Genomic DNA, 27,859 nt, shown 5'->3' on the forward strand with positions numbered 1-27,859 from the left:
GAAAAAAAAAAAAAAAGAAGGTAAATTTATTGAGGAACCAGAGCAATTCAGAAACAAACTATTTACTACGAGGGTGCAGTCATTTGTTTCGTCAAGGATCCTCAATGCATGCTGTATGAGTATGTAGTAACAAACAGCACAAATATTTCATCAGCTTTACAAAGTAAAAATTTACTTCTCACTCATGCTAACTGCTGCATTTCCAGGAGACTCACCAGGGCAGCTGTAGTCATGTGTTAGCTTAGCTGTCCTCTCAGCAACCCAGGTTGCTTTGATCTTGTGGCACCTCCATGCCAAAATGTTCTTTCACAATCTCCTCTGTAAAGGAAAAGAGAGAGGCAAGTTGTGCTCTGATTACCAAGAGTTTTGGCCTAGAAGTGGCCACATATCACTTTCCATTGCAGCCTTGTGGCCAGAACCAATAACATGGGCTTACCTACCCAAAGAGGGCTGTGTATGCATGCTTCATCTGTCCAGGAAGCAGAACTGGGAATATTGATTAGCACTTATCATGTCAATCACATACACTTATAGGGCAAACAAAATCTACTAAATATCAGAGGGGCAACAGTACAAAGCAAACAATAAGGAACTAGCAGATGCATTATGTTATTGCAAGTTTGCTTAGCTAAGGTACCTTCCTTGAATACTACCTGCCTACACAATATCACTTCCTGTTCTGATTCACCATAGGACACAATCAAACCAGGGGGTGAGAGAGCAGCATGACACTGGAGTCTAGACCACAAGAGGAGGAAACGTCAGGAGCTAAGACTGGAAAGATTAGCAGGGACCAGGTTCAAACAGGCCTCATGCATGTTTCTCAGGAATTCAGAAGGAAGGTAAAAGGGAAACTTTGCAAGGATTTATGAAGAGGAGAAAATGCATGTGCTGCATTTATTATTATTATTATAAGAAAGATACCTTGGAAGCTGGATGGACAATAGTTTGAAGTAGGAAAAATCTTAAGCCCAGGAGATGAGTAGGCACCCGCTGCAACAGTCAAACCAAGAAAGGAAGATGGCTTCAACCTCAGCGGAGGCAGTGGGCTTAGAGAGAAGTCCAGGGGTTGTAGTGGCGGGATTGACAGGATCTGGTGGCTGACTGGCTGGGTATGGAATGGGGTTTGCTCTTTGCTGATAAGGGTCAGACTTGTGATGCCCTGGCTGCATCTTCATCTTGACCACCATATCATTAACTATTGACCACTGACCCCACAACCAAAGTCACCCAGAAATTAGGTCATCATAATGGAAAGATGCTGGGCCTTTAAGATAAGGGCTTCTCCTGGGTTATATTTGGCAAGGCAGTACAAGGAGTTTTGCACAATCATCTGTCATAAAGGCCCTCATTTTACTGAGGCTTTTGAGAGTTGAAATTATGTCTCTATAACTGTATGTATCTTTATATCCATCACCATCGCCATCTGCTTCTCCAGCTATCTCACTCTCTAGATAATCACTTTAAAATGTTTTCCTTGCATCTGCTTGATCTGCACTTGTGCCAGGCCTTTGTGTTATACTTGGAACGAGGTTAGCAGTAGCAGTCATAGCCTTATAGCCATTCATCGTTCATAACCCACTTGTCTTTTCTTATGATTCTTTAGAAATCATCTGTCCTCAGCCAACGGTTTCAAATGGAAGTATAGTCTCGGGATTTAGACATATCTATGCTTACAAAGATTCTGTTCTGTTTAACTGCAAGAAAGGTTTTCTCCTGACTGGCAGCAGTTTAATCCACTGTGGAGCAGATAGAAAATGGAATCCTTCTCCTCCCACCTGTGAGCTCAGTGAGTATGGGCCATGAAGGAATTTCACTCTTTGGCATTGCAGGTACCTCGAAATGTTGGTGTGGGCATGCTCATATGCCTAGGTCCACTTTGGATCACAGTATAAATTTAAAGTTAGGTGAAAGATTTTCTATATATTTTCCTAAGGTTTTTCTTGTTAAAAGGAAGAACGGTTCCAGTATGTGGTGTAAGGTCACAGGACAGTAGAAAAGGCTGTCACATGCCATCATGAAGGTGACACATAGACAAACCCTAAGGGGCAACAGTGACATCATAGATATTGTGGATTAGCATATTTGCAACAACAATTTTGTAGCAGTAAATAGAAAATTATCTCGTTCTCACAAAATCATTATTTTACAAAAATGGTCTTCGAAGATAAGACGTGAAATGTCCTGAGGGAAAATGCCTTTCTCTAGCTAGTACAAAAATACCATATGGACTGTCTATTATGATCACAAAGCTCTGAAATGATAAACCCATGTGAATCACTAAGCATAGTGGTAATAGTTATAACGACAGCGTGGCACTAGGCTAGGTGCAGTACAAGAATGAGAGTCCAACAATTGTGGGTAATTTTATTATTCTCATTTTACAGGCCAGAACCCTGTTCAGAGAGGTTAAGTTACTTGTCCAGGGTCATTTAGCTGGTTACAAGGTAGAAACCACTCCTGCCTTCTGCCTTTACTTCTGCCCTCATGGAACATAAAGAACCTTATCCAGGACTTCCAGAATAAGTGTGAGAAGCTCAAAGAAACCTCTCTGCTTGGAGAGACATCTGTTATACTGGTCAGGATCAGCAAAGAAAACCACTCAGAGTCTCTAGAGAGTGATCAAGGGACTCAGAGCAAATTGCGATGTATTTGTTCAACAAAATCCACCGAGACGAGCAGAGTAGGAGGCCACAACATCAGGACTAGGAACTTCCCCTAGCCCCCAACACCACTACCTTGTGGAAGAACTGTCTCAGTGGGATTGCACATGTAGTGCCCATCAACCCCAGACCCCTGGGGATGGAAATGCTGTTACAGGTGGATTCAGTAACCAGGGCTTTATCATGAGATTGCATTTTCCAGAGCTTCATGTTGCAAAAGTCCTGTATTGAATGTCCTTTCCTCCACCCCAGCTCCCACTGTATAAGAAGGACCCAGATGGGGCACTTGGTGGATAGTGGTGTCCGTCATTCTTGCACACTTCTGCACAGGCTTGTGGATCACTGTGGCAGCCTGATAACAATGCCTTTTCTCTTATTCTTCCTTTATGAGCAGATGGTTGTCTTGGCTTACCAGACATCACCCATGCTTCCTGGGGAAGATATGGCACCCAGTGGCTAGAAAAAGAGGAAGTGTACAATATTGGGACTGTGTTGTGGTATCAATGCAATCTCGGTTACAGACATGCTGCGACTAAGCCTTCAAGGGTGACTTGTCAGAAAAATTTAACATGGACCCCTTTCTTAGGGTGTGTGGGTGAGTGTTAGTTTTTTAAATGTCTTTGTATATTAAATATCCAGTGTGTGGATTCAGTACCTTACCTGAATAGAATTTTATTCCTCAAGATAAATTTAGAATTATGTGAATTCAATAGAATAGTGAACTGTTAATGCCAGAAAGGACCATAATATTCTTGCAACTCGAAGGGCCGAAAAAGTGTAGCGTTTCTCCACCCCAGTTTGGAATCAGACAAGAAACTGACACAGAAGCCAAATGTTATGCAGATTAAATACCAGCTTCATTACTGGTAAGGATGGAGTAGATGATGCAGCTTAAGCACTTTGAGACTCACACTCCCTTCACAAGCTAGACTTTGGGTGTCAGTAGAGGGCGAGTCTGTGAAGCAGTCATGAATGCAACAAGCTGCAGGGTGACTCATGTCTCATGCTTCTTGAGTCATGACACTATCTGATGGTTATAAATCTTTAAGAACTTGCTTTCTTCCCCCTTGTGAGTGGGTAAGTGTACTTAACTGAGTGCTTACTAATGACATAATCCTAAGAAAACCATGAGGAGATGGATGGAGAAGCTATCATTGCTCTTGAAAATTTTTGAAAATTTACATTTTCATAGAGCCTTAATCCAGCTTTTCATTTTGAAGGCTCCTAAGGAAAATACTTCGTTGGAGGGAAATGCCTGGGTTAGAGTTCCTTAGCAAAAAAAAAAAAAAAAAAAAAAAAGACAGAGTTTGGAGCAGATTTACATTGTCCTGGTACCCTTTTTTTTTAGTTCCTGAATTTCAACTCAGTGGTGATCTTAAACCATAAAACTTCCTCATGGTGATTTTACCATTAGCATAATTTTCTACGTTTTAGAGATATGCTGCCCTAACCCAAATCTGAAGAGTGGCAAAATGATTTCTTCTACAAAAGCAAGTTCCACCAGTCGCTGTACCTATACCTATGGTGACACTTTTTCATATTTTTGTAATGAGGAGTATCTTGACGCTACATGCAGAGCAGATGGCACGTGGTCTCCCAAAATACCAACATGTGATCCAAGTAAGACCTTATGAAATTATGTTATTTTGAAAGTTTGTTTTCACATAGAAATGATGAAGATTATTAAGGGAAATTTTGAAGTTAAGAAAATGCATATCCTCTGTGTTATGGTTAGGGACAGGTGTCAACTTGGCCAAGTTGTGGTACCTGTTCATCTGATTGGGCAAGCGTTGGCCTGTCTGTTGCAATGAGGACATTTCATAGGATTAGGTCATGATCACGTTAGCTACATCCACAGCTGATTCCATTTGTAATCAGCCAAAGGGGAGTGTCTTCTGCAATTAGTGATGCTAAATGCAATCATGGGAAGCCTTTTAAGGAGGACTCAGAGGAGACAGGTGGCATTCCTGCTTTGGCTGGTGAGCCTCTCCTGTGGAGTTCATCCAGGCCATCCATTGGAGTCATCGGCTTCGCAGCCTGCCCTGTGGATTTTGGACTCTGCGTTCCTACGGTCACGTGAGACACTTTTATAAATTTTATATTTGCAAGTGTTCCCTGTTGATTCTGTTTCTCTAGAGAACCCTAACTAATACATCTTGGTACCAGGAGTGGTTCTTAAGGAACAGAATCTTAAAAATGGGTTTTTATGAATGGTTTTCTACTCTGACTGGGCTCAGAGACACTAAGGACTCTGATTCCCATAATCAGAATGACACTCCCAATCCATGGACTGAGTTGGCAAAGGAGATAGTCAAAATATCATCATTCGATTCTCCTAATGCTTCACTTGTACGAAGCCAGACTCTGGGGGATAATGTTTTTGACACCTTTACAGAGTTTTGCAGAAATAAGAGTTATAGAGATGTTGGTTGGTTGTTGTTAGATACACTATCTGCATTAAAGGGTGAAAGGGATGGGCTTAAGGCTTCAAACAAGAAGCTTAAGTGCTGTCTGAAAGATGTAGAGGTTTCTATGAGTATCCTCAAGGAAAATTTTATTTCCTGTAGCCGTAGACTTGAGATCTCTGAAAATCAGACTCAGAATCTTATTGTTAGAGTAGCAACTTTACAACGTAAACTGAAATCTCAGTCTTGCATGGTGTCTGCCGTTAAAGTGAGGGCATTGATTGGAAAGGAGTGGGACCCTGAAAAATGGGATGGTGACATATGGATTGATAATGATGTTGGGGGTGAGGTTGAAACCCTAGACCATGCTGAGCCTTCTTTAGATAACCCTGTAATAGTCTGCCCTGAGGACATAGCCGCCCCACCTTCAGCCTGCCTTGAGGAATTGGCCACCCAACCTCCTCCTGAAGGGATTAGCCCTAGAGTTATTAATCCTGTTTCACCAGATGAAACTGCAAATGAAAGCCCTGAAGCAAATGGCTTGGAAGATATTTCTAATTCTTTTCATGACCCACCCCCACCACCCCTCATTTCTTCTAGACCTACAACTAGACTAAAGTCCCAACAGGCCCCTAAAGGTGAGGTACAAAGTATCACACATGAGGAGGTACGTTATACTCCAAAAGAACTGTGTGAGTTTTCCAATTTATATAGACAGAAATCAGGGGAATATGTGTGGCAATGGATTTTAAGAGTGTGGGATAATGGTGGGAGGAATATAAGGCTGGATCAGGCTGAATTTATTGATATGGGCCCACTAAGCAGAGATTCTGCATTCAATGTTCTAGCTAGAGCAGTTAGAAAAGGTGTTAACAGCTTGTTTGGGTGGTTGGTTGAAACATGGATCAAAAGGTGGCCAACATTACCTGAGGTTGAAATGCCAGAACTGCCCTGGTATAATGTAGATGAGGGGATCCAGAGGCTTAGAGAGATTGGGATGTTAGAGTGGATTTATCATGCAAAGCCTGCTCTTACACCCCAGGAATGTCCAGAAGATGCACCTTTTACCAGAACAGTGAGAAATAAGTTTGTGAGACTAGCACCATCATCCCTCAAGAGCTCTGTGGTTGCACTTCTCTGTAGGTCAGATATTACTGTAGGAACTGCTGTCACTGAGCTGGAATCCTTAAACACAATGGGGATGACAGGATCCCGAGTTGGCAGAAGCCAGGTGGCAGCACTTAATCACCAAAGACAGGGTAGACGTGGGTATTATAATAGACAACAAACTCAAAGGAGGCATCAAAATTATATAACACGCAGAGATTTGTGGCATTGGCTAGTAAATCATGGGGTGCCTAGAAATACAATAGAAGGGCAGTCTACTAAATTCTTGTTGGAGCTGTATAAACAAAAGAGTTCTAGGTCAAGGGAACAGAAGTCTAACCTGAATTACAAAAACACAGAATCACGGCCCCTTAATCAATTTCCAGACTTGAAACAGTTTACAGACCCTGAGCCCCTTGAATGAAGGGGAGGCAAGGTCCCTATGGGGAAGAAACCTGTTACACTGCCACAAATTTATACTGTTGACCTTCCTCTAAGTCTTCCTCAAGGAGACCGACGGCCTTTTACCAGGGTAACTGTGCATTGGGGAAAAGGAAATGATCAGATATTTCGGGGATTATTAGACACTGGTTCAGAAGTGACATTAATTCCAGGGGACCCAAAACGTCACTCTGGACCACCAGTCAGAGTGGGGGCTTATGGAGGCCAGGTGATCAATGGAGTTTTAGCTCAGGTCCGTCTCACAGTGGGTCCAGTGGGCCCCCGGACCCATCCTGTAGTTATTTCCCCAGTTCCGGAATGTATAATTGGCATAGACATACTGAGCAACTGGCAGAATCCCCACGTTGGTTCTCTAACTAGTGCAGTGAGGGCTATTATGGTGGGAAAGGCCAAGTGGAAGCCACTAGAACTGCCCCTACCAAGCAAAATAGTAAATCAAAAGCAATACCGTATTCCTGGAGGGATTGCAGAGATTACTGCCACTCTTAAGGACTTGAAAGATGCAGGGGTGGTGATTCCCACCACATCCCCATTCAACTCTCCTATTTGGCCTGTGCAGAAAACAGATGGGTCTTGGAGAATGACAGCGGATTATCGTAAACTCAACCAGGTGGTAACTCCAATTGCAGCTGCTGTTCCAGATGTAGTATCATTGCTTGAGCAAATCAATACATCCCCTGGTACCTGGTATGCAGCTATTGATCTGGCAAATGCTTTTTTCTCAATAGCTATTAGTAAGGACCACCAGAAACAGTTTGCTTTCAGCTGGCAAGGTCAGCAATATACTTTCACTGTCCTACCTCAGGGGTATATCAACTCTCCAGCCCTATGTCATAATCTTGTTCGCAGAGACCTTGATCGTTTCTGCCTCCCACAAGACATCACACTGGTCCATTATATTGATGATATCATGTTGATTGGACCTAGTGAACAAGAAGTAGCAACTACTCTAGATTTACTGGTAAGGCATTTGCGTGTCAGAGGATGGGAGATAAATCCAACAAAAATACAGGGGCCTTCCACCTCAGTAAAATTTCTAGGTGTCCAGTGGTGTGGGGCTTGTCGAGATATCCCTTCTAAGGTGAAGGATAAATTGCTGCATCTGGCCCCTCCCACAACCAAAAAAGAGGCACAACGCCTAGTTGGTCTTTTTGGATTTTGGCGACAACATATTCCTCATTTGGGTGTGCTACTCCGGCCCATTTATCGAGTGACCAGAAAAGCTGCTAATTTTGAGTGGGGACCTGAACAAGAGGAGGCTCTGCGACAGGTCCAGGCTGCTGTGCAAGCTGCTCTGCCACTTGGGCCATATGATCCAGCAGATCCAATGGTGCTGGACGTGTCAGTGGCAAATAGAGATGCTGTCTGGAGCCTTTGGCAGGCCCCAGTAGGAGAATCACAACGCAGACCCTTAGGATTTTGGAGCAAAGCCTTACCATCTGCTGCAGATAACTACTCTCCTTTTGAGAAACAGCTTTTGGCCTGCTACTGGGCTTTAGTAGAGACTGAACGCTTAACCATGGGCCACCAAGTTACCATGAGACCTGAGTTGCCTATCATGAGTTGGGTGTTGTCTGACCCACCAAGCCATAAAGTTGGGCGTGCACAGCAGCACTCTATTGTAAAGTGGAAATGGTATATACGAGATAGAGCCAGAGCAGGTCCTGAAGGCACAAGTAAGTTACATGAAGAAGTGGCACAGATGCCCATGGTTTCCACTCCTGCTGCCACATTACCTTCTCTTTCCCAGACCAGAGCTATGGCCTCTTGGGGAGTTCCTTACAGTGAATTGACTGAGGAAGAGAAAACTCGGGCCTGGTTTACAGATGGTTCAGCACGATATGCAGGTACCACCCGAAAGTGGACAGCTGCAGCATTACAACCCCTTTCTGGGGTGTCTTTAAAGGACAGTGGTGAGGGGAAATCCTCCCAGTGGGCAGAACTTCGAGCAGTGCACCTGGTTGTTCATTTTGCTTGGAAGGAAAACTGGCCAGAGGTGCGTTTGTATACTGACTCATGGGCTGTTGCTAATGGTTTGGCTGGATGGTCAGGGACTTGGAAAGACCATAATTGGAAAATTGGTGACAAAGAGGTCTGGGGAAGAAGTATGTGGATAGACCTTTCTGAGTGGGCTAAAAACATGAAGATATTTGTGTCCCATGTGAATGCACACCAGAGGGTGACTTCAGCAGAGGAAGATTTTAATAATCAAGTGGATAAGATGACCCATTCTATGGATACCAGTCAGCCTCTTTCCCCAGCAACTCCTGTTATTGCCCAATGGGCTCATGAACAAAGTGGTCATGGTGGTAGGGATGGAGGTTATGCATGGGCTCAGCAGCATGGACTTCCACTCACCAAGGCTGACCTGGCTACAGCCACTGCTGAGTGCCCAATCTGCCAGCAGCAGAGACCCACACTCAGCCCCCGATATGGCACCATTCCCCGAGGTGACCAGCCAGCTACATGGTGGCAGGTTGATTACATTGGACCACTCCCTTCATGGAAGGGGCAGCGATTTGTTCTAACTGGAATAGACACATACTCTGGATATGGGTTTGCTTTCCCTGCACGCAATGCTTCTGCCAAAACTACTATCCGTGGGCTTACAGAATGCCTTATCCATCGCCATGGTATTCCACATAGCATTGCTTCGGATCAAGGAACACACTTCACAGCAAATGAAGTGCGGGAATGGGCACATGCTCATGGAATTCTCTGGTCTTACCATGTTCCCCATCATCCAGAAGCAGCTGGATTGATAGAACGGTGGAATGGCCTTTTGAAAACTCAATTACGGTGCCAACTGGTGGCAAAAACTTGAAAGGCTGGGGTAATGTTCTCCAGGAAGCTGTGTATGCTCTGAATCAGCGTCCACTGTATGGTGCTGTTTCTCCCATAGCCAGGATCCATGGGTCCAGGAACCAAGGGGTGGAAATGGGTGTGGTGCCACTCACTATTACTCCTAGTGATCCACTAGGAAAATTTTTGCTTCCTGTCCCTGCTACCCTGAGTTCTGCTGGTCTACAGGTTTTAGTTCCAAAACGGGGTGTGCTTTCTCCAGGAGAAACAACAGTGATACCACTGAACTGGAAGTTAAGATTGCCACCTGGCCACTTTGGGCTACTTATGCCTCTGGATCAACACACCAAGAAGGGAATTACATTATTGTCTGGGGTAATTGACCCTGACTATCAGAAGGAAGTAGGACTGCAACTACATAATGGAGGTAAAGAAGAGTTTTCTTGGAATATAGGAGATCCCCTGGGGTGTCTATTAGTACTACCATGCCCTGTGATTAAAATCAATGGAAAACTGCAACAACACAATCCAGGCAGGACCACTAATGGCTCTGAGACTTCAGGAATGAAAGTTTGGGTCACCCCACCAGGCAAAGAACCACGGCCAGCTGAAGTGCTTGCTGAGGGGAAAGGGAACATGGAATGGGTAGTGGAAGAAGGTAGTGATAAATATGAACTTCGACCACGTGATCAGTTACAGAAACGAGGACTGTAATGCTGTTTTGTTTGTGTTATACTATTTAAGTTGTAAGATATCAAGTTTAAGAATGAATGTTGCCCAAGGATTTGCACCCTATTCTGGAGAGATTTAATGTGTTTCCAGTTATATGCAGGACAGTTGAGTATTGTCAGGTAAAAGAAAAAAATGTGTGCTTGTTTTCATTTGGAAATTAAGTATGGTCTAAGGTGATATATATATATATAGGTGCCAAGTTGACAAGGGGTGGACTGTTATGGTTAGGGACAGGTGTCAACTTGGCCAAGTTGTGGTACCTGTTCATCTGATTGGGCAAGCGTTGGCCTGTCTGTTGCAATGAGGACATTTCATAGGATTAGGTCATGATCACGTTAGCTACATCCACAGCTGATTCCATTTGTAATCAGCCAAAGGGGAGTGTCTTCTGCAATTAGTGATGCTAAATGCAATCATGGGAAGCCTTTTAAGGAGGACTCAGAGGAGACAGGTGGCATTCCTGCTTTGGCTGGTGAGCCTCTCCTGTGGAGTTCATCCAGGCCATCCATTGGAGTCATCGGCTTCGCAGCCTGCCCTGTGGATTTTGGACTCTGCGTTCCTACGGTCACGTGAGACACTTTTATAAATTTTATATTTGCAAGTGTTCCCTGTTGATTCTGTTTCTCTAGAGAACCCTAACTAATACACTCTGCATGATTCTGCTTTTAGCTGGAAATTGGAGCAGATACATTTAAAAAGCACTGAACCCCATCCAACCTTCTCTTTTCTCCCAATTGTTCCCATTCTTTGGACACTCCAGGTTTCCTCTTCTTTACTGGATCATTGAAGATAGGCTACATCTAATAGATCAGCTAGTCTTGTCAATTTTTCCTTTATGCTTCTTCGTCTTTATTTTTCCTCTTCCTTTACCACTGGTTCATGTGAATGAACTTGCAGCACAAGACCTGCCTAAATGTGTTTGAATCTGCCTTTTTGACCTTGCTTCCTTCTTTTCTGTCTAATGGCAACCATCTGTATCCTGTAATCCTTTGCTAAGATTATAACACCAATGTGAAATCCCCACCTCTCCTCCACCATGATGCATCCAGTAAACACAGCCCTTCCTTCTTCAGTTGTATTTTCAGCAGCCCTTTCAACTGATGTTAGGATCAATTACCCTTGCCAAGATAAGTGATTCCTCTTCTTGACTTCTGAGCAAGAAGATGCCCAAAGGAGCCCCAGAGTGGCCAGGCATTCATTGCAACTTAAAAATCAGTGAGAATCTTCTTATCTCACCTGGTGGAAGAATCCCCACTTTGTAAACCAGAACCTTGAAACCTGCAGACTCAGAGTTTCAGAGATGAAAAGCATAAATTTCCCAAGTGGGTTACTTAGAGTGATGTTAAGTGGGGCTACTAATGCGTCCACCCCTTGGTTGCTGCATTTATTTTATTGGGGATCCAGTACCATATAAAGGTCAGTGTTGATTCAAAGTGAATACTACATTCTGGAAGACAGTGTGCCATCATTGTAAAGTATGGCTTTTCAGCTGGCACTTTAGCTATGGGCCCTTAATAGGCCATGCTATACTGTCAGGCTAGTGGGTTCTATATGATGCAGTATGTGATATGAGTAATGGATTATATGTCTATGATGCCAATATTACAGTTTGCTGTGAGTGGATCCGTTAGTCAGATACCGTGTTAACTGGGATCCCATGCCAATTGGACAAATACTCTGTAAGCCTTCAGATAACAGTGTCAGTGAGGCCCTGCAGGCACAAAAGGCAAATCTGTTTCTACAATATGCATTTTTACCTATTTCTTTAGAATAAATTGTTGGCCTTTCCAAAGTGGAAGGGGTCCCATACATTTGATACCAAGTGTTTTCTTGATTGCCTTGAAAGATGGTATCCTGTCAGGGACTCAGAATTTTTGTTGATAGGCTGGACGTTCAGGGGCAACAATAGCTATTCAGCCTTGGTAAGTGAGAGCCCATGCCTTTGGCTCATGCTTATCCTCCACCTATGCCATTGTGGTCAATTTACTCCTCTTTTCCCTAAAGGAATGACCAGGTGAACCACATCTAGCTCTTCTTATCAGGAGGGTTTTCTCTCACTACTGTTCAAGGTCACTCCTGATTGGATTTCAGCATAGCTGTCCATTCTAATCTGAATGAGATATGCTGCCCTAACCCAAATCTGAAGAGTGGCAAAATGATTTCTTCTACAAAAGAAATGATTTCTTTTGTAGATTTCCGTTACACATTTCTCATCTGTGAACCGAGCTCTGGCTTCTTCCTGTTCTGTCATGGTTTTTGATGGATGCCCATATAGCTATAAGTGTAAGCTAAGGAGAGGCACTGTCCCACAGTGACTGGACACCTGCGGGGTTTTGGCTTCCTGTTTGTGCAGTTTGTTTGTGCTATCTGGGCCTGCTCATGCTTAGTCCTGATGCACCACTTCCATCCTGTAGCCGAGTGCTGCCAGGCCTGCCCAACCTTATAACTTGGTAGCTCTGAACAAACAACCCCTGATGGGTGAGTGTGGCTACATGATCTCTTGATGATCCAAGGTCAGAATGTTGTCTCTATCAGGACTTATTTGTTATATTTCAAAAAGCATACACTTTTCTGCTCAGTGAATGACCTTTCTTCAGAATCTCAAATGTCTGTGGTGCGCTTGTCTGATTGACATTTGCATCTTTTCTTTCAACACACACCTCCAGTGTCTTAGACTCTGCTTAGTCCTAAGGCCTAAGCAAAAAGGATGATTTCACTATAGTCTGGATTTGTTGCAGAGTTTTTTTCTAACATGGGTCTCCCTGAAACCTGGCATACCCTGTGTATGGTTTGGAGCAGTATTTCCAAGCGTGAAATATAATGCCCTAGAATCTGGAGAGTTCCACTAGGAAACCTGCTTCCTTCTTTATGGTGGGATGTGCAACCAGAAACCCTTTGATTTTATTTTTGATGGGATTTCCTAAGGTGTTCCGAAACTTGAAAAAAAGTTTTACTGATGTGGCAAAACCCTGAATCTTTATCGTCTACACTCTGGAACATCATTATCTTAGCTACATCTTGCTCATTTAGTAGAATAAACACGGCATCTCTGGTATAATGATCAATGTGATGTTCCGTGGCTGTCCAGAGGGTCAAGAGATCTTCAGACTTTAATATGACAGGGGTCAAGGAGTTACCATATCCCAGGGACAAAACTGTAGGTGAATGATCATCCTTCCATGTGAATGCAAACTGTTTCTCATCCTCTCTTTTGCTAGGGATGGGGAAAAAGCCCTTGCTAACCAGTGGCCTCATTTACCTGAGACTCCATTAATCTGCTCCAGCAAAGGTACCACATCTGGTACAGTGACTGTAGTAGGGGCTAAAATGTTGAGTTTTCAATGTTTACTGTCATTTTCCAGAATTCATCTAATTTTTTGTAGTGGAGAGACTGGTTAATTAAAGATATTATATCTGAGATATGGTGAGGCAGACAACCCCTGAATCTTTACGTCTTTAAGCGTGGCACTAATTTTCCCCTTCACCTCTTACCCTATCTCCACCCCTAGTATATGCTATTGCTTTTGATTGACTTTCTTTGCCTGGAGGCATGGGTATAGTATCAGTGATTTCTTTTGATCGACTTTCTTTGCCTGGAGGCATGGGTATAGTATCAGTGATTTCTTTTGATCGACTTTCTTTGCCTGGAGGCATGGGTATAGTATCAGTGATTTCTTTTGATTGACTTTCTTTGCCTGGAGGCATGGGTATAGTATCAGTGATTTCTTTTGATCGACTTTCTTTGCCTGGAGGCATGGGTATAGTATCAGTGATTTCCACTTGGCCTTCCCTGATTGATAGCTCCTACCTCACAGGCCATGGTCCTAAAGTTTGGGCCTTCATATATTCTTGGTAGGGATGAATGGACAGTTTTGACTGGGTTGCAGTGGCTAGGAGATTTTGTACTTAATGGTTTTTATAATTCTCACAGATGCAATGTCTGCATATACTCTGAAATTGATTTGAGTGTTCCGTAGTACAATATGACTTTGTAAATGAACCCTGCCTTCATATACAAATGATCCCTAAGTAGTATAAAAGTTGACTGAAATATATCAAGAGGATGGGAGAACTTCTTTAACCAAGTGGCTTTTAATTGAACTCAAGTCTCTCTACAGTTCCTTGCCTGAGGATTACAGAAAAGCAGCACAGTGATCTTGTGAGCTGAGAGATGAAAGGACAAAATGAAGCCTCTGACAAATCATGCAAATTCTGGGAATTGTTATTTTATATTTTCTACAAGCTCATCCTCTCTCACTTGTATCTCTCACCATCAAGGTTGCAAATTTCCTCCTGAAGTTGTCCACGGACACTATGAAAAAGTTAGAGGATTATTCAGCACTGAGTTCGTGTATGAATGTGATACAGGATACACTATGGTTGGAGAGGCAAAAACCTCCTGCGATGATTCAATCTGGTCACCTCCACCTCCTCAATGTAAAGGTAACTCCAGCTCACTTCTTAGCCCATGGCCAAGGGTGAAATCATCATGAAAGTGCTGCAGGCATAGTTTCTTCTTTGTCAGAGTCAGCATGTGAACATTTTAAATTTAAATTTAAATTTATGTAAATAATTAATATATGGGGGTACAAGGGTAGTTCAGTGGTAGAATTCTCGCCTGCCATGTGGGAGACCTGAGTTTGATTCCCAGCTCATGCACTTCCCAACAAGCAAACCAAAGGAAAGAAAAAAAGCAAAATTCAACAAATGGTGCTGCGATAATGGGATACTCACTTGGAAAAAGAATGAAATGTGACCCCTGGCATATAGCATACAAAAGAAAAGGGTAAATAATTAATATATGCACATGAACGAAAGAAAAAAATTGTATGATTCTAATTATATGACACACCTAGTTTATAAACTCATAGAGTTATTTCTTAATGGGTAGAGTTTCTGCTTGGGGTGTTAAAAAGTTTTGCTAATGGATGGTGATGTTGGTAGTACAACAACGTGAATATAATTAATACCACTGATTTGTACAAATAATTAGTTAAAATGAGAAATTTTATGTTGTGTATATGTTACCACAACAAAAATTAAAATAATATATATGTACATTGTACACAATGCAAATGGAACAAAGGACATACAGAAATATAAAATGCAACCCACCTCCCCGTCATAAAATTCAGCCCCCTAAATGCAGCTCCTATTTCAAGTTGCTTTTCTTTGTATTTCCAGAAATACTCTGAAGGCAGTACATTTTATCTGAGAGTACCTGTGGGCCTGTGGCAAAATTTTCATGGAAACTTGCATTAGTATGATTGTGTCTTCTCATTGCTAATTCCAAGCACGATGAAGTGGCAGCATTTCCTCAGAGCCTCAGGCAGGGCACTTGCTGCCCATGATTCAGGGACTCTAGTCTGTCATCCTGTTCTGGCGACAGGATGAGCCAAGCTGTGTCCTATTTTTATATGAATACTGCTTTAACAGCACTTTGCTAACAACAGCTCAGGGAATTATTTGCTGCTATTGTCTCCACTGAACACCAGAGAGTAATGAGGCAGAAGAATGAAAATCTCCTTCCTAGTATCTTGCAGAGATCGAGACTGTGAGGGATGCTTGTGTTTTTTGTTTTTTATGTTTTTTTAATGCTTGATGGTGGGGTCACTTTTCATTCTTTTTCCATGTGAATATCCTGTTAGTGCAGCACCAATTGTTGAATTTTTGCTTGTTTGCTTGTTTGTTTTTGGAAAGTGAATGGCCGGGAATTGAATGCAGGTCTCTGGCATGGCAGCGAGAATTATCCCACTGAACTACCCTTGCATCCTGGGATGGTTATTTTGAGATTTTAGTGCCACATTTAAAAATATTGAAGTTTTATAAACATGGGTGTTTCTTAAACTGTGCCTCAATTTTCTCCTAGATACAATTGAAGTAATAGCAGTACTCACTTGGGAACAATGCTGTGAAAATTAATGAGATAATAATATAAATGTTTAGTCCAAAGCCTGATCTCAATCTTAAAATCATTGTTATTCTCAAAATGAAAGAAGAGTGAACAATTACCAGAGCCTAAATATAGTTCATTCTCATTATCATAGACTAACATGCCTTTTTTCTTAGAATTGCCCATTGCTTAAATTGGTGTTTCCTTTACAGCTCAGTGTTCGAGACCAGAGATCGCCAATGGAAAGCTGTCTTTGAATAAACCTCATTATATTGAAACTGAAACTGTCACTGTTCAGTGCTCCTCTGGTTATGCTGTGGTTGGTTCCCCAACTATCACTTGCTCAGAGAACAGAAGCTGGTATCCAGAAATGCCCACGTGTGAGTGGGTAAGTGGTTTAATTCGAGCAAGTTCCTGTAGTATCACACGTGACAGGTGATGGCCTCCCCCACAGCACTGTCCTAGCCACCAGCAGTGTGATCCGACTTATCAGGATTCATTTCTGGGTTCTTGAAGGTCACTTACAGGTCTTTCTATCTGGGAACACTCTGATGAGTTAGGAATGGCAAGTTTCCCTACTCTCACCTTATACCGGAAAAGCTGTGCCCTTGGGGAAAGGACTGACTATAGAAATAGACTGGACTGTAGGACATACTTTCCCTCTATTTCTGCATGGTCAGCAGAAATTGCTGCTGTCCCCAAGGTAGGCCTTCTGGGAAGTTGTCTCAGAACAGGTCTAGACCCTCTGGGGAAGACTGTGGTGGGACCCACAGTATTTTCTGGTTGTCCCTGCTCACCGTCCAGTTCTGGGGTTGGTCCGGGTCTGCAGTCCCCCATTGTCAGTGCTGCACCTCCTCGACTGTCACAGTGCCCTGACTTGGGGAGAAGCCTCCTAACCACTCCCACCACTTACATCTCTTTCAGATAATCCCTGATGGCTGTGAACAGGTGGTGGCAGGCAAACACCTCATGCAGTGTCTCCCAGACCCTCAGCATGTGAAATTGGCCCTGGAGCTGTATAAGCTGTCTCTGGAGATTGAAAGCTTGGAACTGCAGAGAGACAAGGCAAGAAAATCCACTGTGGAGCTGTCTTCCCCAAAAGAGGAAGGAAAGGAGGCCTCGGTGCCTTCAACTGAATGCAGCAAAGTTCAGGTTAACAACTTTACTGTCCCTTTGCTACCATGATCTATGGTAATAAATATCTATTTAGGAGAGTTTGCCAATGTGTTGTGCTTTTGAGCTTGTAGAATCATTGATCATCTGTCCTGTTCGGGATTATGTTTTTGCTTCTCTGGATGCAAAGTACAGTTCCTTTTTTTTTTCAATTAAAAATCTCCTACATCAAAACTGTCTTGTTTTTGTGCTCATTTAAGACTCTATGAAATGATGGTCCAGACCAAATCTAGCACATGAAGTTAACACTTTTATATTTTCCACAGGCCTTGGAAATACACAGTTGTATTCATACCGTCATCTTTTCCTGGAATGCCTTTTTTTCCAAATCACTGACTTCAGGACTCAGGTTACCTGTCAACACTCTCCAAAAGATTTGTCCATCCTACCCATTTGAGTAGAGTCTCCCCCTCCTTTGTACTCACATGCACATTGCCTCTGCCTCCTTAATGCCACATCTCAACTTTTGCCTTACACGAAGGGTATCTATACTTGTGTCTGACCTCTTATAAATTGAAACTCACATGTCAGCTACCTGGAATGTATTCCCAAGCCTTCCCTCTGATTTGGTCATTCTTTTCCTTAATATTAAGAAAAAATGGCTTGAGCCACTGTCCCACACATGAGGAAGAGCACAATATCAGTCACCTTTATAGTTCTGGGTATTCAATGGAAGCTTTAATCTTTCCAATCACCCCTTCCTCCAATTTTCCTACCTCCAAAATCTCTTTCTCACTTATACCTTAGCTCTTATGTATGTATTATCTTGTATATAGAACTATATGAGAAATATATTTTTTTGTTTAATTCTCCAAAACATATTCTAAGAAGGCAATAGTTTGTTACAGGCTTTCACTAAAGTTTAAGATATATCAGAGGAGTTGAAATGTTAGGGAAAAAATGACATCAATTTATCTATCCATGTTTTTATAAGCCATTTAGCTTTTCCTGCTACTAGCAATTTCCTTTAGTTGATGTTTAATTAGGGTTTCTGAAAAATGGACTTGAGATGAGGATTGTGGGTAACTAGATTCCTTTGGTCATGGTCCCAGAAAGCATTGTGAGCTAATGGGTTAGTAAGTTAGGGAAAGGAGGAAAGCCAAAAGAAGGTATAATATTGAATGGGTTATTGCTGTTGGTAACAGAACGAAATCATACCAGTCACCCTCAGGGTTGGTTTTGTACCTCAGAAAAGCCATGTCCTTTAATCCTCATTCAATATTGCTGGGTGGTATTTTTTTTTTTTTTTTATTGTTTCTGTGGAGATGTAATCCACCCAATTGTGGGTGGTAACTTTTGATTAGATGGTTTCCATGGAGATGTGTCTCCATTCATTCAAGGTGGGGTTGGTTACTGGAGCCCTTTAAGAGGGAACCATTTTGGAAAAAGCTTTAGAGCCACAAGAGCAACCAGAACTAACAGAGCCAATGGAATGGACAGATCCCCGGGAAAGCAGGCAAATCTCGTCCTGTGTCTTTCCAGCTGAGAGAGAAACCCTGAACATCATCGGCCTTCTTGAACCAAGATGTCTTTCCCTGGGTGCCTTAGATTGGACATTTCTATAGCTTTGCTTTAATTTGGACATTTCATGACCTTAGAGCTGTAAACTTGCAACTTAATAAATTCTCCTTTTGAAAAGCCATTCTGTTTCTGATATATCGCATTCTGACAGCTTACAAACGAGGACACCCTCTGAGAGGGAATGTTGAACACAGCCCTGAGATGTCCCACCACAGATAAGGGCTGGGGATATTTATCTACCAATTTCCTTCTCTCATTTCTTGGAATCATTGTACGGGAACATTATCTCCTAGGCACATGTGGTCCACACTCTGGGCAGGTGAGTATGCTCCTGAGCACAGGAACCACCATCAGTTAGAAAGATGCTGGGAGCCAACTACCCCTATGGGGCCATGAGCAGTAATCTCCAGGAGAGGCAAAGGAGACAGGCTCTTCTACAATCGTATTTTCTGTATTGTCTTATCTGTTGAAGTATTGTTCTAGTCTTTCACTCTGTTCCTACTCAAACTTCTCTTTTTCCTTTATCAGGCCCTTCCATCATTTTAGTGTTAGTTGCCCTTAACTCAATTCCCTCCACTGTTTTTTTTTTTTTAGTGAGCTGTCTACTTTTCCATCTTCCACTGGACTCTGGGCCAACTTGTATCTCTTATTATCTGAATTTTCCTGAAGTCTGTTATGCACTAAAGCTGCCAGTGAATAACTGAAATTCACTACTAAGTAAAAAATTCATTGTTATAGATATTGAGTTCCCCAATCTGGGTTAGAGTGTAAGAATGTAGCATGGGCTGCCATATTGATAAAAATATGATTTAAGAATGTAGGTAGACCCAAGTCTAGAAGAGTATTTTGGAAAGAACTCTTATAAGGGAATAACTCATTCAACCTGCTGCCCATTGTTGGCTGAAAGAAGAAGGGAAGGATCCTGGATATTTTATAGCAAATATTTAAACTAAATTTTACAATATATGAAAAAATATGGATGAACATACCACATTTAAAAACTTGAATTTCAAGTATGTCTCATGTTAGCAAGGTCTGTATAAATGAAAGCAAAGGAAACTCATATAGATGCCCATTTAGAGCATTTCTATGACTTCATATAATGATCTTTCTGCATGCTTCCACTATCTGAACAGTCCCAAGGAGAAGACATTTACCCATTCTTTGGAATTGTGTGTGGTTGAATATCTGCACTTACTGTTTCACTTACTCATACTCCTTAATTATTACTCTCCTATTCCTACCAGTAAGAGTTAGTACAGCCCCCATCACCATCCTCTTGCAGCCAAACCTCACTCAGAAAAGACTTCATCCATTAAATAGTAATTTTGAAAATGTGACTTTGCTTATTTTATTTTGTTTTGTGCTAGTTAAATTAATTTGATCTAGCACATTCTTTTATTGTTTATGTTATATGTTTTTCCAGAATAGAATAAAAATGTAATTTATGTTTTGTACTTTATAGTTTCATTGCATATTGCTTGCAATCAAACTCACAAATGAGTTCATTGAGTGTGTATTAGAGAACTCGATAGTTGATATTTTAGATGCAATTTATACATAGAAACTGTCTTAGTTTCCAGGCCGTTGAGTTAAATACCATAGAATAGAAATTTACTGACTCATGGTTTCAGAAGCTGAACTCATGGTATTTTTCTCTTGGGGAGTTCCAGCTGGCCAGTAATCCTTGGTTTTTCCATCACATGGCAGCGTGGACTCTTCTTTCTCTTCTGGGTCCTATTGACTTCTGGTTTTCCATGGATTTTGTCCTATGTCCAATTTATTTTGCTTTTAGGGACTTCAGCCATATTGGGTTAAGGTCCATGGTCATTTGGTTTGGGCCCAACTTAACTAATAAGAACATCCTCAAAATTCTATTTACAGATGTGTTCACACCCACAGAACCAGAAGTTAGGACCTGAACATGACTTTTTTTTACATGATTCAACCCCTAGTTGCCGGAATTTCCCTAGAGAACATGGGAGAAGAAGGGGCGCTGCGCAGGATTAAGAAATGACAGACTCAAGAAGTTAGTTAAGTGGGGTCAGGGGACTCAAGCTCATCAGGTGAAAGAGCAAGAGCCCTGCATAAACTGACGTCCACGTATTCATTGTGTTCTTACATGGGAACTGCTTTTAGGGAGTATAATCAAAGCAAGATTTGTTTTGAACATCTGTCATGCCTGCAAAGCTACAAAGTTTGGTTTCCCTCTCCTTGTCTCAGGAGTGTTTATTTCTTATCAGCATGCTCTTTATTCAGGTCTCTTCAGGCTCTCAAGTCAGCGTCCTTGAGAGCATTTGCTTCAGCAGTTACCACATTAGCAGGGCATGGCGTCTCATTTTGCCCTAAAACTGGGTGTAAGCCCCACCCTCTTTAAGCATTGGGGTGACAGGCAAACTCTCACTGAACTCCTGGACATAGACACCACTTTCTCTGAACATTGGGGTGGCACTCTTTTGTCAAACTTTTCTTGGGGCACTCTTTTGTCCCAAGGCACTTTTCTCTCCAGATGTCTACTTCTGTTTTGCTCTTGAAATTCTACCTTCAATTCATCTCTTGTTTGTCCTTTTCAATTTGGATATCTGTACATTTGCTAATAAATTTCACAAAACCCTCGTCAGCTTTGTGTGCAGTTTAAGGGGGTTTAAAACATCAAATGAAAGAACTGTCCACAGATCCTTCCTGGATATTTGCATTTCCAGTCCCGACTTCCTCTGAGATGTCTGATTGGTTCCATGCTCATGCACCCCCTTTCTTTCAAAGAGTTGTTCAATTAAACCCTCTCATGGAGACTGTTGTCTGGGGACTTGCTTGCTAGAAGTTCAAGGAGATCCCTGGCCCAGCTATTTCTTGCCTAGTCTCAGGGCACATTATCTGGATAGGCTTAGAATTTTCCAAATCATCAGTTTTTGTGCTAAGAGTTCAATTCTTAACATCCCTTTCTTCTTGCATTTTACTATAAGCTGCAAGGAGAAACCAGAATGAACCTCCCACACTCAGCTTGAAATTTTCCTCAGCTAAATGTCCATGTTCATCACTTACAAGATCCACTTTCAATCAACACCCAGACATAATTCAACCAAGTTCTCTGCTACTTTATAACAAAGATCACCCCTCCTCCAGTTTCCTATGACACATTCATCATTTCCTTCTCAGGCCTCATAGGAGATACTTTTAATATTCATAGGAGATACTTTTAATATTATATAATATTCATATATATATATATACACACATATAGTCTCTTCAAAGCAATCTAGGCTTCTTCTATAAAGTACCTCCTAATTCTTCAAGCCTTTACCCACTCCTCAATTTCAAAACCATTTCTGCATTTGGAGGTATTTGTCATAGCAGCACCCCTGTTTAGCTTCCAGAATGCTAAGAAAAATACCATAGAATGGGTGGGCTTAACAACAGGAATTTGGCTCACGGTTTCAGAGGCGGGAAGGCTTGCTTTCTCTTGAGGTCAGTAATATTCTGGCTGGACAGAAATCCTTGGGTTCTTTGGCTTCTTCCCACCGAGGCGATGTTCTTTTTCTTTCAGGTTCTATTGGCTTCTAGCTTCCCAGGGCTGTTTATCCCGTGTCCAGTTTCCTTTGATTTTAGCCGTACTTGATTATGAAGGCCCACCCTCGTTCAGTTTGGGTGTTCCCTAACTAATAATAACATCTTCAAAAGTCCTATTTACAAATGGGCTCACACCTACAAGACCAGGCATTAGGACTTGAACAGGGCATTTGTATGGGGTGGGATTCAATTCCTAACAAAATCCTCTGTGGATTTTTTTTTTTTTTTGCATGGACAGGCACTGGGAATTGAACACAGGTCTCCAACTTGGCAGACGAGAATTCTGCCACTGTGCCACCATTGCACGGCCCTCAGTGGAATTTTTTAAAACTGTGTTTAAGAATATTTTATTGATATCAGAGAAATTGGCTTGGATCTTTGGATGGCCTGAGAAAAAAGATAATTATTCCAATTTCTATAAGTGAAATTAAAATTGCCACAACTTGAAAAGTCATTCTCCACACTATTACACCAGTGGATTAGAAATGGGTAATTAATGATACTTAACATTTTCGTGTTATTAATGTGCTTAATAATGTGCTTATCCACTCAAGTGGTGTGTTGGTCCGCATTCTCTAGAGAAACAGAACAATCAGGAGAGCTCTGTAAATATGAGATTTATAAAGGTGTCTCTCGCAACAGTTGGGATGGAGGAGTCCAAACTCCGTAGGATAAGCTATAAAGCTGGTGGCTCCAATGAAAGGTCTGGACGAACTCCAAAGTGAGACTCACTGGCTGAAGAAGCAGTGAAAAAGTCTCTTCTCCCTTAAAAAGCCTTCAACTGATTGGATTATCTCATTGTGCGAGGCACAATGATTTAATAAATCAGCCTTCCGGTATCTCAACCAGCCACAAAATGTCTTTGCAGCAACAGCAGGCCAGTGCCTGCCCTACCAGACAACTGGACATCATCACGTGGCCAAGCTGACACCTGAACCTATCCATCACAGGTGGATAAGCAAATTATCCACCCAAAGCCTCAGCTTTTAGATGTATAGCAGAAATAATGAAGGCTTTTGAATTTCAGTCTTTCATGTTTCCTTCTCCACCATTCTCTGAGTTTTTATAAAGAAACTTATCATGGTGATTTGAATTAGTTTCCCATTATTTAAATTATTCTCTTAATTTAAGTACATTTTTAAAGTATCATAAAATATATGCATGTGCATGTAAACAAATATAAAAAAATAGAATTAGTCATAAATATTTTACTTTCATTAGATTTTCTCCTCTCTATTTCCAAACACTTTCTGTCACATTTAAAATGCTAATTTTTGTACATGATAGTACATTATAAAGCATGTTCACATACATCTATTACTTGACCTATCAATTTTATTTTCAAAATTAACTTAAAATATATGCATATTTAACAAATTAGGTTGTAATCTGGACCCATGCAATTCTGTGTCTCTATTCCTAGAGATCACCACTTCAGCTCTTGTAGCATTTTTCTGGTCTTTAGCGCCATATTATTATTTTATATTCTTTTCCTTACCTTTTTTTCATGGGTTCTTCTTTTTTTGCATGGACAGTCACCGAGAATTGAACCCGGGTCTCTGGCATGTGGCAGGCGAGAACTCTGCCTGCTGTGCCACTGTGGTCCACGCAGGTTATTCATTTTTGATAGTATCAATTTATTAGAGACAAGGATTTAATCATCTTCTAGTATACCACCTGCTTTATTTCCCTCTGTCTTTCAATGTAGTTATAGCACATTTTGTTAAATGAACGGGTCATGGTCAGGTTCATGTGTCAACTTGGCCAGGTGGTGGAGCCCATTTGGTTGTGCAAGTGCTGGGCTGTCTGTTGCTATGAAGACATTTCATAGAATTAAATCATGATCACATCGGCTGCAACCACAGCTGACTGCATTTGTAATCAGCCAAGAGGAGTGTCTTCTGCAATGAGTGATGTTTAATCTAATCACTGGAAGGCTTATAAAGAGGATTCAGAAGAGACAGTCTCTTCTTCCTGCTTGGGCCAGCAAGCCTCCCCTGTGGAGTTCATCCAGACCTTTCATCAGAGTCATCAGCTTCACAGCCTGCCTTATGGATTTTGGACTTTACATTCCCACACTTATGTGAGATGCTTTTTATAAATTTTATATCTACGGATATTTCCTGCTTATTCTATTTTCCTAGAGAACCCTAGCTAATACAGCTTGGTACCAGGAGTGAGGTGATTCTTAAGAAACAGAATCTATAAAAATGGGTTTTTTTACAGTTGGTTTTCTACTCTGACAACTCAAAGGCACTAAGTACTCTGATTCCCATAATCAGAATGACACTGCCAATCCATGGGGTGAGTTGGCAAAAGAGATAGTCAAATTATCACCATTTGATTCTTCTAATGCTTTGCTTGTAGGAAGGCAGGCCTGGGGGATAGTGTTTTTGACACCCTGATAGAGTTCTGTGGTATAGAGATGTTGGTTGGTTGTTGTTAGATACACTGATAACATTAATGAGTGAAAGGGATGGGCTTAAGTCTTGAAATGAGAATCTTATGCGCTCTCTGACAGATGTAAACATTTCTATGAGTATCCTGAAGGAAAATCTTATTTCCTGTAGCCATTGACTTGAGATCTCCAAAAATCAGACTTAGAATCTTATCGCTAGAGTAGTGACTTTACAATGTAAACTGAAATCTCAATCTTTCATGGTGTCTGCTATTAAAGTGAGGGCATAGATTGGAAAGGAGTGGGGCCCTGAAAAGTGGATGGCAACATATGGATTGATAATGATGTTGGTGGTGAGGTTGAAACCCTAGGTCATGCTGAGTCTTCTCTAGATAACCCTGTAATAGTCTGTCCTGAGGACATAGTTGGCCCACCTCCAGCCTGCTCTAAGGAGTTGGCCATCCAACCTCCACCTGAAGGGATTAGCCCTAGAGCGGATTAATCTTGTTTCACCAGATGAAATTGCAAATGAATTCTGTGAAGCAAATGGCTTGGAAGATATTTCTAATTCTTTTCATGACCCACCCCCACCACCCCTCAATTCTTCCAGATCTAAACTAGACTAAAGTCTCAACAGGCCCCAAAAGGTGAGGTACAAAGTATCACCCAGGAGGAGGTATGTTATACTCCAAAAGAACTGTGTGAGTTTTCCAATTTATATAGACAGAAATCAGGGGAATATATGTGGCAATGGATTTCAAGGGTGTGGGATAATGGTGGGAGGAATATAAGGCTGGATCAGGCTGAATTTATTGATATGGGCCCACTAAGCAGAGACTCTGCATTCAATGTTATAGCTCGAGGGGTTAGAAAAGGCATTAACAGTTTGTTTGGATGGCTGGCTGAAATATGGATCAAAAGGTGGCTGACATTACCTGAGGGTGAAATGTCGGGACTGCCTTGGTATAATGTAGATGAGGGGATCCAGAGACTTAGAGAGATTGGAATGTTAGAGTGGATTTATCATGGAAAGCCTGCTTTTGCACCCCAGGAACATCTGGAGGATGCACCTTTTACCAGAACTATTCCTATTTCCAGTTCCTCCTAACTGTTCCAATAGTTTTTCAGGACTATCAAAATTTTCCAATGCTCAGAAGCATCAGATACATTATCATTCCCTTTTTTCCCCATGGACTTCTCTCCCAGAGTCCTCCATTCTCCCACTTGGTCTTAGTTTGGGTTCCCCCAGCAGCAGACCCTGAAATAAGAATTCAAGTTCAAGTAGTTTATTTTAGGAGGTACAGAAACACCAGAAGAGGAATAATGCAGAGAGACAGGGAAGAGACATCAACCAAAAATGGGATGCTATAAAGCCATTTAGGATGACATAGCCTAATTCCAGGAACTAAGCAAATATAGTAGCCTTAAGTGGCTATGGAAAAGCCTCAGCAAAGAGATGCAGATACTGTCCTTTGGAAGTTGACCAGAGTGTGCTGGGGCCCCTAAGCCCTTGGTGATATTGACAGGAAGATTACAGCTCAACAAGCAATGGATGCTCTTGTGTCTGTAGACTTGCCTTTGTGTTTTCTCTGATTCTCAGATCCATGCTTTCCTCTTTCTTGATATTTTATTTTACTGGAGCACATCCTTTAGGAGCTGCCTGAGAAGTACGCATGGGAAGTAAAATTTCTAGTCCTTGGCTATTTGAGACTATCCTCATCTTTACACTTGACTGATAGTTTGACTAGGTGTGAAAGGCTGGGATAGAAATAATCTTCTTTCACATATTTTAAAGGAATTTCTTCATCGTCATATTACTTGCACTATAGTATTAAGTCAGAAGACACCCTGATTTTTGACCTGATTTTTCTTGCCCTCATTTGGAGCTTTTAGAATTGACTCTTCACCTATCCTATTCTAAAAAATCATGTTGATAAACTCTGCTATATCTTTTCTTTTATTTCCTTGTGCTTGAAAGGCATTTATAGTCTGCAAATTCATGTTCTGAGAAATTTTCTTGTGCAATTTCCTCATTAATGTTTCTTTACTGTTTTTCTGTTCTCTCTCCTTTGAAGTCTAATTAGTCTGATATTGGACCTCTTTGGTGATTATCCACGTATCTTACATTTCATATATTGTTTCCTAAATCTTTATTCCAGTCCCCAAACTTTCCTTCAAGATGTCCTTGACTTTGCATTCCAACCCTCACTGAATTTTTCAAAAGACTTTAATTGTTTTCTGTCATGTGTTTTTTTAAAACAATTAATATTCTGTTCTTTCTACCTAGATATATCCTTGTCTCCATGGTGCCATTTATAATAGAAAAGTTTCTTCTCTCCCTGAAAACTTCTGTTGATGATCAGTAATCATTTGTTCTTTTCAAGAGTGAGGTCCAAATAAATCACTTTAAGTTCTGTTCATATAAACAAATTTTGTTGATAGCAGGCTTGCTTACAGCATGATTGGACCATGAGGCATTTTTCTTAATATTGGGATATGAAAGAGACTACTAATTGTTTCTCATATTTCCTTTCTATTTTAAATCATAGAACCACCTCCATCCTTTTAAATATCAGCAAGGCCCATGCCTGCTCAGCCAGGCTTTCCCTTGAAGCAACCTCCTAATGTTTGCAACTTCCTGGTCACTTTCTTCCAAAGGAAGCCGCTTGCTCTCCACTTCCTTTTTCCCCCAGCTGTGAGCTGGTATGCGGACAGAGTGCTGTTGAGTCAGCTTCTACCATGCACCCCAGAAGATGTTGGGGCAACAAAGAGGAAGGAATCTGGTGTCTGGTTGACTATGTTGGGCCATTTGTCAACCATTCTGAATGATGCTTTTATGACTCTGGACTGCTCCATGGAAGAGTAATAAATGTCTACTTGGTTTGAGCCTCTGCAGTTTTGGGTATTATGTTAGTCCAGGTTCATTACAGAAACAGAACAGACAGGATATTAAGAGATATGTTATAGGAATTGGCTCACATGATTGTGGGGATTGGGAAGTCAGAATTTTAGAGGGCAGGTTGCAAATTGGAAACTTGATAAAAGTGAAGTTTAATTCCCTAGGAGAAGTTTTCGGGCTGAAGTAGAGCTAGAAATTCTTCTTTCTGACGGCTGAAATTCTCAGTTTTCCCTTTAA

The 27,859-nt window shown here is 41.5% G+C and overlaps 1 protein-coding gene across 3 annotated transcripts in view; it reads left to right on the plus strand.

The window, feature by feature from the left end:
- Positions 1-17,429, plus strand: part of C4BPA (complement component 4 binding protein alpha) — a 61,293-nt gene extending 43,864 nt beyond the window's left edge. For 2 of the 3 annotated variants that reach the window (XM_077157642.1, XM_077157643.1), the window contains exons 7-12: positions 1,607-1,789; positions 3,058-3,258; positions 4,098-4,283; positions 14,450-14,614; positions 16,277-16,452; positions 16,989-17,429. In XM_077157642.1, coding sequence (XP_077013757.1) covers positions 1,607-1,789; positions 3,058-3,258; positions 4,098-4,283; positions 14,450-14,614; positions 16,277-16,452; positions 16,989-17,249 — 1,172 coding nt within the window. In that variant the 3' untranslated portion in view covers positions 17,250-17,429. The remainder of the gene's footprint in view (positions 1-1,606; positions 1,790-3,057; positions 3,259-4,097; positions 4,284-14,449; positions 14,615-16,276; positions 16,453-16,988) is intronic. The other variant, XM_077157644.1, reaches the window with a different exon arrangement.
- The last annotated feature ends 10,430 nt before the right edge of the window (positions 17,430-27,859 follow it).

The sequence above is a fragment of the Tamandua tetradactyla genome, chromosome 4 (assembly GCF_023851605.1).
Source record: "Tamandua tetradactyla isolate mTamTet1 chromosome 4, mTamTet1.pri, whole genome shotgun sequence".
NCBI lineage: Eukaryota > Metazoa > Chordata > Mammalia > Pilosa > Myrmecophagidae > Tamandua > Tamandua tetradactyla.